At 58.9% G+C, this 16872-nt stretch overlaps 2 protein-coding genes and 1 pseudogene across 6 annotated transcripts; 2 read left to right on the top strand and 1 right to left on the bottom strand.

The window, feature by feature from the left end:
* LOC136570615 (zinc finger protein 850-like) overlaps positions 1-16872 on the bottom strand; it is a 194458-nt pseudogene that overhangs the window by 59620 nt on the left and 117966 nt on the right.
* LOC136570650 (class I histocompatibility antigen, F10 alpha chain-like) lies at positions 1064-8207 on the top strand. Of its 4 annotated transcripts, none has more exons than XM_066571103.1 (8): positions 1064-1150; positions 5662-5925; positions 6194-6469; positions 6779-7051; positions 7137-7241; positions 7340-7375; positions 7495-7527; positions 7957-8207. In XM_066571103.1, the coding sequence occupies exons 1-8, from the start codon at positions 1075-1077 to the stop codon at positions 7968-7970; spliced, it is 1077 nt and encodes a 358-aa protein (XP_066427200.1). In that variant the 5' UTR covers positions 1064-1074; the 3' UTR covers positions 7971-8207. The 4 variants fall into 4 exon arrangements, with proteins under 4 accessions (XP_066427200.1, XP_066427198.1, XP_066427201.1 ...); XM_066571104.1 differs by lacking the exon at positions 1064-1150 and adding an exon at positions 3880-3977; XM_066571101.1 differs by lacking the exons at positions 7495-7527; positions 7957-8207 and having other exon boundaries at positions 7137-7444.
* On the top strand, positions 10988-16831 carry LOC136570679 (flotillin-1-like). 2 transcript variants are annotated; one of them, XM_066571148.1, is made up of 7 exons: positions 10988-11145; positions 11765-11840; positions 11928-12018; positions 13554-13697; positions 14765-14884; positions 15414-15509; positions 16038-16831. In XM_066571148.1, exons 1-7 carry the CDS (start codon positions 11103-11105, stop codon positions 16251-16253), a joined length of 786 nt encoding a protein of 261 aa, XP_066427245.1. In that variant the 5' UTR covers positions 10988-11102; the 3' UTR covers positions 16254-16831. The 2 variants fall into 2 exon arrangements, with proteins under 2 accessions (XP_066427245.1, XP_066427244.1); XM_066571147.1 differs by lacking the exon at positions 13554-13697.

The raw sequence follows: 16872 nt of genomic DNA, 5'->3' as shown, positions 1-16872 counted from the left end.
ATGCCAGTGACTCCAAGTGTGACCCCATCAGTCCCAGTATGATCCGAGTATGACCCCAGCATAGGCCAGCTGCTCCCAGTATGATCCCAGTTGCTCCCTGCATTATTCCAGTTTCTCCTCTTCACCCCTACTACAGACCTGATCACTGCCAGTATGATTCCAGTCAGTCCCAGGATGATCCAAACCATTCCCAGTCCCTCCCAGTACATCTCAATTGTCCCCTGCGTGCTCCCAGTTGCTCCCAGTAGCCCCCAGTGTGGTCCCAGTATATCCCAGTATGATCCCTGGTGCCCCAGTTCTGCTTCCAGTGGGTTCTTTTCCCAGTCTGTCCCAGTCTGTCCCAGTCCTTCCCCAGCAGCTGCTGCCGTTTCCCAGATTCTGCCCCCCCCACCCCATTCCCAGGCATTGGGACCCCCCCTGCACCCCCTTATCCTGCACCAACACCCCCTGCACCCCCTTATCCTGCACCAACACCCCCTGCACCCCCTTTCCCGGGTATCCTCCTCTCCCAGCCCCTGGATCCCCCGTTTCCGGGACCCCGGGGACCCCCGGGCCCCCATTCCCGGCCAGCCCGGGCACCTCAGCCCCAGCCTCCCTTTGCTGGGAAACCCGGCCTGGGCACGGGGCTCTGCGGCCGCTCTGGGATTTATGATCCCCCAGAAGAAAGGGAGAGAACAGCAGAGGGAGGGAGAGAAGGAGATTGGGAATCAGGGATCGGCTCCCAGCGCCCAGCCCTGCTCCGCCGGGGGTGGGACCCGCACCCGCAGGAAAAATTGGCTCCGCTGCTCCCGATGCTTGCCCGGCTTTGGGCCGAGCCCAGCGGGCTCCGGGCAGAGTTTGAGCGCAGGGCCGGGAGTTCAGCACAGCCCGGCCCGGGGGTCCCTGAAGGGTCCCAGACGGATCCCCAAGGGATCCAGAGGGGTGCCAGGAGGGGATCCAGGTGAATTCCCTGGAATTCGCCCTTTTCCCCTCCCCCTTTTCCCCTCCCCCTTTCCCCCTCCCCCGCGCTCCCTCGGGCACTTTCGCTTTCGCGTCTCTCCAGCTGCGCCACAGCCGCGATCGGAGTCGGCTGCGATGGCTCCAGCGCTGGGGCTGGGGGTGCTCTGGGGGCTCCTGGGGCTCCTGGGGAACCCAGGGTGTGCGACCAAAGGTGAGTGGGACCCCCCGAAACCGGGACCCCCCTGAACCGCAATTCCCGGGCGCCGGTAACTCTCTGAACTTCCATTTCCGGGCACCGAGCACCCTCTAAACCTCCATTCCCGGGCAGGGAACCCCCCTGAACCCCCATTTTGGGTCCTGTGACCCCCCTCAATCACCTTCTCCACCATCGGGATCCCCCTGTACCCCCATTTCTGAGCAGGAAAACCCCCCTGAACCCCCGTTCCTGAGCACGCGGACCCCCTTGAGCGCCCATTTCTGGCCACCCAGACCCCCCTGTGCCCCCTTTGGCAGCACCGGGACCCCCTTGTTCGCCCTCATCTGGCACCAGAACCCCCTGAACCCCCATTTCTGGACACCGGCGCCCCCGGAACCCTCATTTTCGGGCACCGGAACACCTTGAACCCGGAATTCCGGGAAGGAAACTCCCCCTGAACCCGCATTCCTCGGCACGAAAACCCTCTGAACCCCAATTTTTGGGCACCGGGATCCCCCTGCACCCCCTAATTCGGGACTGGGATCCCCCCGCACCCCCGTCAGTGCTCTGGGACCCCCTGCACCCCCATTCCCGGCCATCCCGCCCTTCCCAGACCCCAGACCCGCCCCTTTCCTCGGCTTTTGGACCCTCAGATCTCCCAAATTTCTGAAATTTCTGCGTCCCTCCAGTTCTCCATTCCCGGCGCTTCCTGGAAGGGGTTCAGGGGCTCCCGGAGGGTCCCCCGGGGGTCTCAGCGAGGATCCAGTGGGATCCAGATGAATTCCCTGGAATTCCCCTTTTCCCCGTCTCGCTTTCCCTTCTCCCAAGCTGCGTCCCCGGGATCCACCCGCCTCTCCCAGCCCCAGAGCCCCCTTTCCGTGACCCAGGGACCCCCTGAACCCCCATTCCTGCCTCTCCCAGCTCCCAGACCCCACTGCCCTCAACACCGAGGACCCCTGGATCCCCTTTGGTGGGCACAGGGACCCCCTGGATCCCCCAGCCCGCCTCTCCCAGTCTCTTCCTTGAACCTTGGACCCTTCCCGGTTCTCCCGGTTCTGCTTCCCGGCTCTCGGACGCTCCCGGACCGCCCAATCTCTGCGTGCCCCCAGTTCTCCACCCCCTGCGCGTCCTCTGGGGGGTCCTGGCAGGTCCCGGGGGGGTTCAGGGGAATTCCCAGGGTTTGCTCTGTCCCCTCTCCCTCCCCGCGCTGCCCCGGTCACTTTCGCGTCTCCCCAGCTGCGGCACCGGGACCTGTCCGGGGACCGGGGACCGCCCCGGCACCGGGACCCCCCTGAACCGCAATTCCTGGGCACGGGGACCCCCGAACTTCCATTTCCGGGCGAACCCCCCTTCCTGGGCACAGAGACCGCCATGAACACTAATTTCGGGGCACCGGGACCCCCCTGTGCCCCCTTCCTCAGCCCCGATAACCCCTGCACCCCTTATCTGGAGCCTGGAGCTCCCTGAACCGGGATTCCTGGGCACAGAAGCTCTCCTGAACCCCCATTTATGGGCACCGGGATCCCCCTGAACCCCCATTCCCGGACACAGAAACCCCACTCAATTCCCATTTCTTGGCACTGGGATCCACTGCATCCCCTTATGTGGCATCAGGATCCCCCGAACCTCAATTTCTGGGCACTGGAACAGCCCCTAACCTCATTTTTTAGGCAGCAGGACCCCTTTAACTCGGGAACCTGGAAAGGGAACCCCCCTGACCCCCCATTCCTTGGCACCGGGACCCCAGTGCATCCCCTTATCCGGCACCGGGACTCCCCTGAACCCCGATTCCTGGGCACCAGGACTTCTCTGAGCCCCCCATTCCTGTGAACGAGGACACCCTGCCCCTCCTTCCTCAGCTCTGGATCCCAGCCAGGCCATTATCTGGCACTGGGACCCCCCTGAACCCCCATTCCGCTGCACCAGGACCCTCGTGCACCCCAATATCCGGGAAGAGAACCCTCCCAAACCCTCCATTCTCAGGCACAGGGACCCCCCTGCACCCCCTTATCCAGCCCCAATGCCCCCCCCCCCAAAACCCCCTGTCGTAGCCCTCCCCCTCTCAGACACCCCAGCCCCCGCTTTTCCTTGACCGCGGCACCCCCTGGACCCCCACTCCTGCCTTCCCCAGCCCCCACCCACCACCTTCCTCAACACCGGGGGCCCGTGCACCCCCTTTCCTGGGCACAGGGACCCCCTGGAACTCCCATTGCCCTCAGCCCCCTTTCCTTGACCCGGGACGCCCTGAATCTCCGTCCCTGGGCATGGAGACCCCCCTGCACCCCTGATCCGGGACTGGGACCCCTCCTGGACCCCCCCTCACGCGTTCTGGGACCCCCTGCACCCCTCCTCGGCCCTCCCGCCCTTCCCAGACCGCAGACCCGCCCTTTTCCTTCACATTTGCACCCCCAGATCTCCCAAATTTCCGGGTCCCCTCAGTTCTCCACTCCCGGCGCTCTCTTAAGGGGGTCCCAGGGGGTCCCAGGTGCTTCTCCGAGGGCTCCAGGGTGCTCGCAGAGGGGATCCAGAGGGATCCTGAGGGATTCTCTGGAATTCCCCCGTCCCCTCCCCGCCCTCCTCGGTCCCTTTCGCTTCCGCGTCCCAACCTGCGAGACCGGGATCTGCCCGGCGACCGGTGACGTCACTGACAGATCGGGCTGCCATTGGCGGGCAGGAAATAGCGACGCCAATGGCGGGGTCAGAGGCGGCTCTGGGGGCGGGGCCAGTGTTGGGGCGGGGCCAGGGCTGTGGGCGGGGCCGCAGCGGAGCAGCGCCATGGCTCCAGCGCTGGCTCTGGGGCTGCTCTTGGGGCTCCTGGGAGACCCGGGGGGCGCGACCAAAGGTGAGTGGGAACCCCGAAACCGGGAACCGCCTGAACTTCCATTTCCGGGCACCGGGACCCCCCTGAACTTCTATTACCGGGCACGGGAACCCCCCATAGCCCCATTTTGGGTCCTGTGACCCCCCTCCATCCCCTTCCCCAGCACCGGGACCCCCCTGTACCCCCTCATCTGGTACCGGGACCCCCCTGTACCCCCATTCCTGGGCAGGTAAACCCCCCTGAACCGCCATTCCCGGGCATGAGAATCCACTGAGCCCCCATTCCTGAGCACGGGGACCCCTTGAGCGCCCATTTCTGGACACTGGGGACCCTCTTGAACCCCGAATTCCGGGTAGAGAATCCCCTGAACCCCCATTCCTGGGCACTGGGACACCCCTGAATCTCCATTTCCGGGCACCGGGACCCCCCTGTGCCCCCTTTGGCCGCACCGGGACCCCCTTGTTCACCCTCATCTGGCATCAGAACCCCCTGAACCCCCATTTTTGGTCAACGGCGGCCCCGGAACCCCCATTTTCGGGCACTGGGACCCCCCCCCCGGCGGGGGGATCCCCTGTCCCCCCTAATTCGGGACTGGGATTCCCCGCACCCCCGGCAGTGCTCTGGGACCCCCTGCACCCCTATTCCCGGCCATCCCGCCCTTCCCAGACCCCAGCCCCGCCCTTTTCCTCGGCTTTTGCACCCCCAGATCACCCAAATTTCTGCGTCCCCCCCGTTCTCCATTCCTGGAGCTTCCTGGAAGGGGTTCCAGGGGTTCCCCGAGGGTCTCCCGGGGGTCCCAGGGGGTCTCAGCGAGGATCCAGTGGGATCCAGATGAATTCCCTGGAATTCCCCTTTTCCCCGTCTCGCTTTCCCTTCTCCCAAGCTGCGTCCCCGGGATCCGCCCGCCTCTCCCAGCCCCAGACTCCCCTTTCCGTGACCCAGGGACCCCCTGGAGCCCCATTCCTGCCTTTCCCAGCTCCCAGACCCCGCTGCCCTCAACACCGGGGACCCCTGGATCCCCTTTGGTGGGCACAGGGACCCCCTGGATCCCCCATCCCGCCTCTCCCAGTCCCTTCCTTGAGCCTTGGACCCTTCCTGGCTCTCCTGGTTCTGCTTCCTGATCCCTGGACATCCCCAGCGGGTCCAGGAGGGTCCCTGGGTGGTTGTGGAGGTTCCAGTGGGGATTCTGGGCTCTAAGAGTGCCCTGAATTTCCAGTCCGGGGTACTGGGATCCCCCTGCCCCCCCTTATCCAGCACCAATCCACCCCTGCACCCCCTTTCTCCTCAGTCCTGCCTTCCCCCATCCCCAGACCCCTCTTTTCCTTGTCCCTGAGATCCCCTGGACCCCCATTCCTGCTTTTCTCAGCCCCCACCCTCCCCTTTCTTCTCCATCAAGGACCCTCAAGATTCCTATTCCCAGGTCCTCCTACCTTGTGACCCCTTTCCTGGGCACAAGGATCCCCTGGAGCCCCCATCCCACCTCTCCCAGTCCCTGTATCACCTTTTCCATAACCCTGGAACCCCCTGAGCCCCCATTCCTGGACACCAGGACCCCCTGCAGGCCCTTTCCTGTCCATCCCACCTCTCCCACCCTGCACACCCTTTCCTTGGCCCCAGGATCCCCAAACCCCTTCCCAGCTCTCCCAGTTCCCCTTTCATTGATCCATGATCTCCTCAACCCCCCCAAATCTCCGTGTCCCCCCAGTTCTCCACTCCCTGCGTTACCTGGATGTGGCAGTGTCAGAGCCCAGCCCGGGGATCCCCCAGTTCATGTCCATTGGGTACCTGGATGGGATCCCCTTTGCGCGCTACGACAGCGAGCGGGGCCGGGCAGAGCCGCTGACGCAGTGGATGAAGGATGGAGTCGAGCCGGAATATTGGGAGGGGGGGACCGAGATCAATGTGAGGAACCAGCACATCAGTGCCAGGGACCTGGAGACACTGCGGGAGCGATACAACCAGAGCAGGGGTGAGTGGGGGGAGCTGTGGGGCTGGAATGGGATCTGTGGGGACAGGTTGGGATCCATGGGGTTGAGTTGTAGATCCATGGGGCTGGGATGGGATCTGTGGATTTGGGATTGGATCCATGGAGCTGGGATTTGGATCCATGGGGCTGGGATGTGGATTCATGGGGCTCCAAGGGGCTGGGATGAGGCTCTGTGGGTCTCCATCAGACTCTGGGGCTCTGTGGGTCTGGGACACAATTCCATGGGTCTCTGTGGGTACAATCCCCCCAGGTCTCCATACAAACTTGCGAGTTTATGGCTGTGACCTCCTGTCCGATGGGAGTGTTCGTGGATCTGAGCGGCACAGCTACGATGGACGGGATTTCATCTCCTTTGACCTGGGATCTGGGAGATTTGTGGCGGCCGACAGCGCTGCTGAGATCACCAGGAGGCGCTGGGAAGAGGAAGGGACCATGGCTGAGGCGCGGACGAATTACCTGAAAAACATCTGCCCAGAATGGCTCCGGAAATACGTCGGGTACGGGCAGAAGGAGCTGGAGCGCAAAGGTGGGAGCAGAATTCCTGTGGGGGTTTGGGATTTGGGAATGGAGGGCTTGGGAACACAATAATTCCTGTGGGGATTCCATGGGTAGATCTCACCCCCATGCCATTCCTATGAAATTCCATGATCAGATTTCACTCCCATCCCATTCCCATGGAATTTCATGGGCAGATCTTGCCCCCATCCCATTCCCATGGAATTCCATGGTCAGATCTCCCCTCCATCCCACTCCAGTGGGAATTCCATGGTCAGATCTCGCCCCAGTCCCATTCCCATGGAATTCCACGGATGTCTATCACCATTATCCATTCCAGAGCCCCCTGATGTCCACGTGTCCGGAAGAGAGGAACACGGGATGCTGATCCTGTCCTGCCACGCGTACGGATTCTACCCCAACACCATCACAGTCAGCTGGATGAAGGAGGGTGAAACCTTGGATCAGGAGACGGAGTGGGGCGGGATCATTCCCAACAGCGACGGCACCTTCCACACCTGGGCCAGGATCGAGGCGCTGCCGGAGGAGCGGGAGCAGTACCGGTGCAGGGTGGAGCATCCCGGAATGCCAGGGCCCGGGATCTTCGCTTGGGGTGAGCCTGGGAATGTGGGGATTGGTAATTAGGAATTCCTAAATGGGGATTCCCCTTCCCCTTCTCACTATCCCTCGTTTCCCAGAGCCGACATCTGGCGGGAATCTCTCCATGGTGGTCTCTGTGTCCGTCATCGCTGCCATCCTCATCCTCATCTTCATCGGATTCGGTGTCTGGAAGCTCCAATCCGGTAACACACGGGATGGGGGTCGGGAAGGGACACGGATCCACCCAGCACCATTCAGGGAATCCTGTGCCACCGATGCTGATCCCACTTTGTTTCCACAGGGAGGAGGGACAGGAATGGATACAACCCGGCAGCCGGTGAGTTCCAATGGCGGATCCAGCTCTGGATCCCCTCTGTGTGCATCCCAGGATGGATCCTGGGGTTAATCCCAGTGTGTGATCCATGCTGGAATCTCATGGATCTTCTCTTTCTGCAGGAAAAGATGTGGGAACCAATGGCTTGAGCACAGGTACAGAGCAGGATCAGGGTGGGATTCCAGAGAGGGATCAGGGCAGGATGGATGGACTGGGATCAGGGAGGGATTCTGGATCAGGGCAGGGTCCAGAGTGGAATCAGGTGGAATTGTAGAGTGGGATTGGAGCTGGGTTCTGGAGCAGGATCAGGTGAGATGGAATGGAGCAGGATCCGGTTCGGGTTCCAGAGAATGACTGGGGCAGTATTGATTGGATGGAATGGGGTGGGATGGATGGAGCAGGGTTGGGACAGAATGGATGGAGTGGGAACAGGTGGGATAGGTGGAGCAGGATTGCAGCAGGATTGGGGTGGGGTCAGGTGGGATTCTGGAGCAGCTCCTGCTCTCCATGGGCTCCAGCCAGGTCCATCCTGTGGAATGGGGACAGGAACAGGGTGACACCATGACCCTCTCTCATCCTGGCAGGAATCACTGCCTGAGCAATCCATGGAGCTGGATCCTGCCCCTTCCCTCTTCCCAGGAAAGCTGAGAGCTGCCAGCAGAGCTCATCCTGCTGTTCCCACCCACCCCACAGCTCTTGCTAACAGATCCATTTCCTGTTTTCCAATGTTTTAAAGGCAAGAACCACAAATATTCACAATGCTTCACTTTTGGTGTGAAATTATCCTGCTTTGGGCAATAAATCCTGCTTGGGGCAATAAATCCGGGTTCCCTCCTCCAGTGTCTGGCAGTTCATCTCTGGGAGCCAGGAATGGGCATGGCATCACTGGGACAGAGATGGAGACACTGGGAGCAGGGATGGGGACACCAGGAACTGGGATAGGGGAAGCAAGAGCAGGATGGGGACACCAGGAGCGGGATGGGGACACCAGGAGCAGGATGGGGACTTGTCAGCCACACCCAACTCCATCTCCTGGGATTCATTTCCCACTCCATGTCCCATGTCCAAGGTGTCCCCAGGAGGGTTTGGCCACGTTGGGCTCCTGGAGGGGCAGTGCAATGGGGGGAGGGGTCAGGCCAGGCCTTGTTGTCCCCAGTGGTCCTTGAGTGTCCCAAAATCAGGGCTCAGGATCTCAGAGAGGTTCTCTGGCCATGACCATGGCCATGACACAAGCACGAGATGGCCATGAGATGAGAATGACCATGAGTGACACAGCCCTGAGATGACCCTGACCATGGGATGGCCATGACTGTGACCATGACCATGACACAACCACAACCCTGACCATGAGATGATTTGGACCAAGAGATGATCATTGATTGGCCATGGCACAACTGTGGCCTTGAGGTGACCATGAAGTGACAATGACATGATCATGAGATGACCATTACAGTGAGATGACCCTGAGCATGAGATGATGGTGATCAGGAAATGACCATGTCCATGTGAAGGCCATGAGATGACTGTGACCATGAGATGATCACCACCATATGGCCCAACCACAGCTGAGAGATGGCCATGACAAGATTGTGGCAAATGAGTTGAACGTGAGATGATCATAAAATGACCATGACAATGCAATGACCATGACCGTGACCATGACACAACCAGGGCCATGGGATCACCATTACAATGAGATGACCATGAGCATGAGATGATTGTGACCAAGAGATGACCATGAGATGATCGGAACACACCATGGCCATGTGTGATCATGGTCATGACACGACTGTGAGATGACCATTATAGTGAGATAACCATGAGAATACGGTGATGGTCATCAGGAAATGACCATCACCCTGAGATGGCCATGAGATGACCGTGACCATGACACAACCATGATCATAAGATGACCACTACAGTGAGATACAACTGTGACCATGAGATCACCGTGACCATGAGATTATAGTGACCAAGACATGACCAGCACCACAATGCAACCATGGCCATGTGGCGATCAAGGCCATGAGATCACCATGACTGTCACCATAATACAACCACAACCATGAAATGATCAAGATCATGACAAGATTCAAGAGCTGACCAAGAGATAACCATGACCATGACACAACCACAGATGTAAGATGACCATGATGTGATTGTGGCCATGAGTTGACCATGAGGTAACAATGAGATGACCATGACATGGCCGTGAGATGACCATGACTGTAAGCATGTGATAACTGTGACCAAAGACCATGAAATGACCACAACACATCATGGCCATGTGGTGATCAAGGCCATGAGACAATTGTGAGATGACCACAACCATGACAGGATTATGACCATGAGATGATCATTACAATGAGATGACCATGACCATGGAATAACCATGACTGTGACACAACCATTGCTTTGATGATGTGATTGTGACCATGAGATGACCATGAAATGACCATGAGATGATCATGACTAAATTATGGCCATGGGGTGATCAAGACCATGAGATGACCTTGATCATGCAATGACCATGACACAACCATGACCTTGAGATGACCACACGGTGACAATGAGATGACCATTACAGTGAGATGACAGTGAGCATGAGATGATGGTGAACAAGAGATGACCATGCAATGATCATGACACAACCGAGAGCATGAGATGTTTGAGATTAGGAGATGAACACAATATAACCACGGCTATGAAATTTTTGTGGCCACAGGTGACCACAACCATGAGATAATGGTGATAAAGAGATGATTATGACCACGAGATGACCATGACCATAACCATGATATTAATTTGACAGAACTATGACCATGACTGTGACCATGACCATGAGATGATGGTAATCAGGAATGATATGAGCATTATGGTGAATTGACTATGAGCATGAGATGATGATGATCAAGAATTGACCATGACCATCATGGTGACACCATGAGTGTGATGGTGACACGACTACAACTGTGACATGACCATGAGCATGAGATATTGAGACCAAGAGATGACCATGAGATGACCATGACTATGACCATGACACAACCATGGCCATAAGGTGATGAAGAAACGTCCATGACTATGACCATGACATAACAATGACTGTGAGATGACCATGGTCGTGAGGAATTGTGACCAAGAAATGACCACAACATGACCATGACCATAACATGATCCTGACCATGAGATGACCATGAGCATGAGGTGATTGTGATCAAATGACCATGACCATGAGATGATTCTGACCATGACACTTTCACGGCTGTGAGATGACTATGATACAATTATGGCCATGAGCTGACATTGAGCTGACCGTGAGATGACCATAAGCTGACCATGAGCTGACCACGACCCGGCCATGGTCTGGAGCTCCCCAGACGCCGTCACTGCCCTCACCTCCAGGTTCATCCTTTACTGAATTTGTTCATTTCCCATGGAAAATACGGAAATCTGAGCAGGGCGCAGCCAATGGAGCGCCGGGAAATCAGGACGTCACAGGTTGCCAGGCAGAACAGATTTCCCCTGCCCGCCCTTGGCACGGCAGCCAACGGGAAACCGCGTGTTTGGTGACGTCACCGCGCTAATGCGGAAGTGGCGAGCGCGGGGGCTGCCGGGATCGGGGCGGCGGTCGCGGATCGCGATTGATCCCGAGTGGCTCCGATCGATCCCGACTGATCCCCATCGATCCCCATCGGCTCCCATCGATCCGCGGCCCTTCCCCGCCGCGATGTTCTTCACCTGCGGCCCCAACGAGGCCATGGTGGTGTCGGGTGAGTTCGGGGGGCCCGGGGGCTCCTGGTGACCCTCAGAATTCCTGGGAACCCCGAAATCCCCTCAGAATTTCCCGGGAACCCCCAGAATTCCCCCCAAAACCCTTCCAGGACCCCCGCCCGCGCTCTTCAATCTCCTGGGAACCCCCGGAATTCCCCAAAAACTCCTGGGACCCCCCAGAATCTCTCCCCTCAAAATCTCCTGGGAACCCCCAAAACCCTCCAAGGAACCCCCAGAATTATCCCCAAAACTCCTGGGAACCTCCCCCCCCCCCCGGACCCCCAAACTCACCCTGGGACTCATTGGACCGGACCCGTCCTAAGTCCCTAAACCCCTCCTGGGACCCCCCAAACCCATCCCCGAGGGTCCCCCCCATCCATTCTGCCCCACCCCGGGACTCCTGGGGACTCCCCCCCAAATTTTACCCCAGATTTTCCCCCCATATTCCCCCCTTCAAAACTCCTCAGGTTCCCCCTGACCACCCCAACCCCCTCCAAGCCCCTCCTTGGACCCCCCCGAAACCCGTTCCGGGGATTCCTGAGGGTGTCCCCGTGTCCCCCCGAGGTTTTGGGGTCCCCCCGGGGTTTCAGGTCCCCCCCAGCTCTCGGTGCCCCCCAGGTTTCTGCCGCAGCCCCCCGGTGATGGTGGCCGGGGGCCGGGTGTTGGTGATCCCGTGCCTGCAGCAGATCCAGCGGTGAGGAGGGGCCCGGGGGGGGTTTTTGGGGGTTCGGGGTGGGGGGGGTTCCCCAGAGATTTGGGGTGATCTCCCCGGCCTCCCCAGGATCTCCCTGAACACGCTGACGCTGCCCGTGCGCAGTGAGAAGGTTTACACCCGCCACGGGGTGCCCATCTCCGTCACCGGCATCGCACAGGTACCACTGGAACGACCCAAAACCACCCCGAAAATACCCCAAAAATACCCTCCTGGACCCCAGAAAATCCCCCATCAGAACTGCCAAAAATCCCCAAAAATCCCCTCCTGGACTCCCAAAACAGCACAACCCCCCCCCTCAAAAATCCCACCCCCCCCCCCAGAAAACACTCCAGAAATCCCCCCAGAATTGCTTTCTGTGCTCCCAAAAATCCCCTCCTGGACTGCCAGAAATACCCTAAAAATCCCCCCAAAATCCCCTCCTTGGCCCCTGAAAATCCTACCTCAGAATCCCCCAAAAGTCCCTTCCTTGACCCCCAACAACCCCCTAAAAAATCTCCCATCAAAACCCCAGAAATCCCCTCCTGGACACCCCAAAATCCCCCCTCGGAATCCCCAAAAATACACTCATGATCCCCCAAAATCCTTCCCGGGATCCCCAAAATGCCCCTCGGTACCTGCAGCCCTCCCCAGACCCCAACACCCCACTGGGACCTCAACAACCCCATTCAGACCCCCCAAAAATCCACTCAGAACCCCCAAAATCTCTTTGGGAACCCTCAAAATCCCCCTCTGGGACCCCCCAAATCCCCCCAGAACCCCCAAATATCCCACGCGGGTACCCCCAAAACCCCCTCGGGACCCCCTAACCGACACTCTGAAACTCCGAAATCTCCTTAGAACCTCCCAAAAATCCTCCGGGACCCCCAGTTACCCCCCGGGACCCCCCAAAACCCCCCCGGGGCTTCCCTGCCCGAACCAGCCGGGGTGGCATGGCCCTTTTAATTGAGGTTGTTGTGGGGCCCCCCTAAGGGCATTCTTAAAGCGGCGATGGTAGCGGGAAGCGCAAAACAACTCGGGGGAGGAAGGAGCCCTTTAAAGGGGGTTTGGAGTGGTGGGGCCCACCGGAAACACTTGCAGGGTTTAAAAAGGCTCCCAGAAAGGGCATTTAGGGGTGAGGATTCCCTTGAAAGGAGCTCGAAGTTTTGGGGATCCCCAAACCCCTGGGATTGGAGGGGGAATCCTCCTTAAAAGAGGCTTGGAGTGGTGGGGACCCAAAAATTCCTTAAGAGGAGGAAAAACCCTTTAAAAATCCTTTCAAAAAACCTTAAAAAATATTTAAACTCCCTTTAAAGCCTTTATAAAAACCATAAAAAATAGAAAAGGTTTGTGATGGGGCAGCCTTCCTAAACCCTTCTTAAAGGGGTCAAGGTCCAATCCTTAAAGTGGTTCTGGGTGGTGGGGACACCAAAATCCCACTGGAGGGTCTTGACTTCCCTTAAAAGGAGTTTTTGGTGGTGGGGACCCCTTTAAGAGGGGTAAAACCTCCCCAGAAATGGGCTGGGATTGGTGTGGACCCCTAAATCCTCTCCAAGTGGATTATACTCTACAAAGGGCGCTACCCTGGTGGTCCCCACCCTATCAATCAAACTTCAAAAGGCAATGCCACACCTACCCCTGAAAGGGGCCATGCCAATTTTGGGGGGTCCCAGGGGTGGCTGGAGGGGTCCCCATGTGATCCCAGCTCCCCCACATGTGAAGATCCAGGGGCAGATCAAGGAGATGCTGGCAGCTGCCTGCCAGATGTTCCTGGGCAAGTCGGAGAGCGAGATCGGCCAGATCGCCCTGGAGACGCTGGAGGGCCACCAGCGCGCCATCATGGCCCACGTGACTGTGGAGGTGGGGCTGGGGGAAGCCACGCCCTCTTCGGGGAAGCCACGCCCCTCCCAGGAGAGACACACCCATTTGGGATCCAACCAATGCCCCCCATTTGGGATGGGCTGTGGCCCCTTTAAGAAATCCCAGATCTCAGAAGCCACGCCCCCATTGTGCCAACCTGGATTGACTCACCCCCTCAGGGGGAAGTTGCCATCTCCCCTTGGGCTGGGATGTGGCTCTTTAAGAGACTTCCCCCCATTTGACCCATAAGCTCCACCCCTTGAAAGCCCCCACCCCTGGAGGAGGCCATACCCCCTGTAAAGCCACACCCACAATATGTCACCCTTTTGCTAAAGCCCTGCCCACCAGCACAAGATCCTCCTTCCCTCTAAAGCCATGCCCACTCCTGCCCCACCCCTACCCTAAGCCCTGCTTCCCTTCTTGACCCTGCCCCAGTATAAGCCCCACCCTGTCTCAAAGCCACACCCACCAGACTCCACCCCATGACTCCAGCCATGCCCCTGCATCAAGTCATGTCCCTGCCTTAATTGTGTCCCCACCCCTCAATTTAGGTCACGCCCACTTTGCTGAAGCCACATCCCACCTTAAACCTGATCTCTTTCTGCTTAAGCCACACCCATGGAACCAAACCACGCCCCTGAGATCAAAGCCACACCCCCAGATAGCACTTTGCCTACCTGGCACCACTCATTGTCTCAAGCCACGCTCCCTGGGTAAACCACCCCCCGCCCACCATCCCTGTGCCTTTTCTCTGCTAAGCCCCACCCCAATAAGCCTGGCCCAATTTAAATTCCACCCCCTTGTCCCCCCCCCGCTAAGCCCGGGCCCACTAAGCTTCACCCCTGCCCTGCAATGTCCCAACCTACTTGAGCCCCACCCTGCTAAGCCCCACCTACTTGAGCCCCACCCCTCTAAGCTCCACCCCTTTCAGCCCTGCTCTGTTGAGCCCTGCCTAATTTTAGCCCCACCCTACTAAGCCTTGCCCCTTTTAGCACTGAGCCCTGCCCAGCCAAGCCCCACCCCCATTTGAGCCCCGCCCTGCTAAGCCCCACCCTGGCCCCACCCAGGAGATCTACAAGGACCGGCAGAAGTTCTCGGATCAGGTTTTCCGCGTGGCCTCCTCTGACCTGGTGAACATGGGCATCTCTGTGGTCAGCTACACCCTCAAGGACGTGCACGACGAGCAGGTGATGCACCTGGGCATGGCTGGGGACAGCTGGGGACACATCTGGGGACACCTGGCATACCTGGGGACAGCCAGGATACACCTTGGATACACCTGGGAGCAGCTGGGGAGAGCTGGGACACACCCGAGGGGGCAGCTGGAGATACCTGGGCACACCTGGGGCACACCTGGGACATAACTGAGACACTCAGGACACACCTGGGACGCACTTGGAGATGCCCAGGGACAAGATGGGGACACCTGGGATACACCTGGGCACATATGGGACAGCTGGGGGAGGCTAATACACACCTGGGATACATCTGGGGGGATGGGGTGACACAGGTGTGACACAGGTGTGACAGGGAGGTGGCACAGGTGTGACAGGTGTGTCTCCATGCAGGGTTACCTGCACTCCCTTGAGAAGGGCAGCACAGCGCAGGTGCAGGGGTGACACAGATGGGGACTCAAGTGTGACAGGGAAGAGACACAGGTGTGACACAGGTGTGACAGGGAGGTGGCACGGGTGTGACAGGTGTGTCCCCGTGCAGGATTACCTGCGCTCCCTCGGGAAGGGCCGCACGGCGCAGGTGCAGCGCGACGCCCGCGTGGGAGAGGCCGAGGCCAAACGCGACGCCGGGATCCGCGTGAGTGACACCGGGGACATTGGGGACGTTGGGGACACCCCTGGAGACACACCTGGGGGCAGCTGGGTCACCTTCCTGTCAGTCACCCCCCACTATTCCCAGTGCCCTCCAGTGCTCTCCCTGTGGGTCCCAGTTCATCCCAGTGCTCCCAGTACCCCGTTCCCCAGTGCCCTCCCAGTGCCGTTCATTTCCCATTCCAGTCTGTCCCAGTCCCTCCAGTGCTCCCAGTACCCCATTCCCCAAACTGCCCCAGTACCCCCAGTACTCTCCCAATACCCCACTAATCCCACTCCAGCACCTCCCAGTTCTTGTCCAGCTCCTCCCAGTACCCTCAGTACCCCAGTCCCTCCCAAGTGCTCCCAGTGCCTTTCTAGTCCTGTTCCAGTTCCTCCCAGTCTCTCCCAGTACCCCCAGTACCCCCATTCCCCAACTGCCCCAACACCCCCCGTACACCCAGTGCTCCCAGCACCCCATTCCCCAGTCCTTCCCAGTCCCTCCCAGTCCCTCCCAGTGCCGCTGTCCCCACAGGAGGCGCGGGCGCGGCAGGAGCAGGTGTCGGCGCAGCTGCTGAGCGAGGAGGCCACGGCGCGAGCCCAGCGCGACTTCCAGGTGGCCCAGGCTGAGTGTGATGGAGCCGTCAGCGCCCGCAGAGCCACGGCTGAGCTGGCCTTCCAGCTGCAGGTGAGGCCACACTGGACAGGGAACACAGCTGGGACAGGGAGCAAACACACCTGGGACAGGTAACACTTGGGAGTGTCACAGGGCCATGGCCTGTCTGGTGTTTCAGTTACAGGTAACTCACACATCTGAGGATAGGTAGCAAACACACCTGGGGGGGCTGGAATGGGGCCTGGGAGCTCACCTGGAGCACCTGGAACCTTCCAGAACACCTGGAACCTCCAAATGCTGGGGTTTTCTCCCAAATTTGGGTCTCTTGGGTCACCTGAGGACGCCCCCAGGCTGCCTGAGCTCCCCCTAGAGATACCTGGCCCCCCTGCCTGGTGTCAACACATTCCCTGTGATCCATGTTGGGAACACTCCTGGCTGCTTCTCCTTTTGGTTTGGCCTTAATTTTCCTCTGCTTCACCTTCATCCTTTAAAAAGACCCCAAACTGGGTTAAATGAAGGAAATTGATCGAATATATCTGCAGTTCCACAATTTCTCAGTTGTTTTAGAGGGAATTTAGGATTTGGGGACTCGTTCTGTGTGGAGTGCTGCTGTTGCTAAGAAGCAGGAATTTGATCTCACCCTTCTTGTGTTGCTGAGAACTCCTCCCCTAACCCAAACCCCAACTCCACCCTTGGGATACCCTATAAAAACTCCATGGCCCTGCCTTTGCCCTGTCTTTGGGGGGTAAGAAAT

The sequence above is a fragment of the Molothrus aeneus genome, unplaced genomic scaffold, assembly GCF_037042795.1.
Source record: "Molothrus aeneus isolate 106 unplaced genomic scaffold, BPBGC_Maene_1.0 scaffold_35, whole genome shotgun sequence".
In the NCBI taxonomy this organism is placed as follows: domain Eukaryota; kingdom Metazoa; phylum Chordata; class Aves; order Passeriformes; family Icteridae; genus Molothrus; species Molothrus aeneus.
This window is presented reverse-complemented; position numbering and strand designations above follow the sequence as displayed.

What these genes read in the sequence shown, in the direction of transcription:
- LOC136570679 (XM_066571148.1), top strand. Translation starts at nt 11,103, where the DNA reads ATGTTCTTCACCTGCGGCCCCAACGAGGCCATGGTGGTGTCGG. An exon ending in CGAGGCCATGGTGGTGTCGG is followed by an intron (nt 11,146 to 11,764) that starts GTGAGTTCGGGG and finishes GGTGCCCCCCAG; the next exon opens with GTTTCTGCCGCAGCCCCCCG. An exon ending in TGCCTGCAGCAGATCCAGCG is followed by an intron (nt 11,841 to 11,927) that starts GTGAGGAGGGGC and finishes CGGCCTCCCCAG; the next exon opens with GATCTCCCTGAACACGCTGA.
- LOC136570650 (XM_066571101.1), top strand. Translation starts at nt 1,075, where the DNA reads ATGGCTCCAGCGCTGGGGCTGGGGGTGCTCTGGGGGCTCCTGGGGCTC. An exon ending in GAAGGAGCTGGAGCGCAAAG is followed by an intron (nt 6,470 to 6,778) that starts GTGGGAGCAGAA and finishes TATCCATTCCAG; the next exon opens with AGCCCCCTGATGTCCACGTG. An exon ending in GCCCGGGATCTTCGCTTGGG is followed by an intron (nt 7,052 to 7,136) that starts GTGAGCCTGGGA and finishes CTCGTTTCCCAG; the next exon opens with AGCCGACATCTGGCGGGAAT.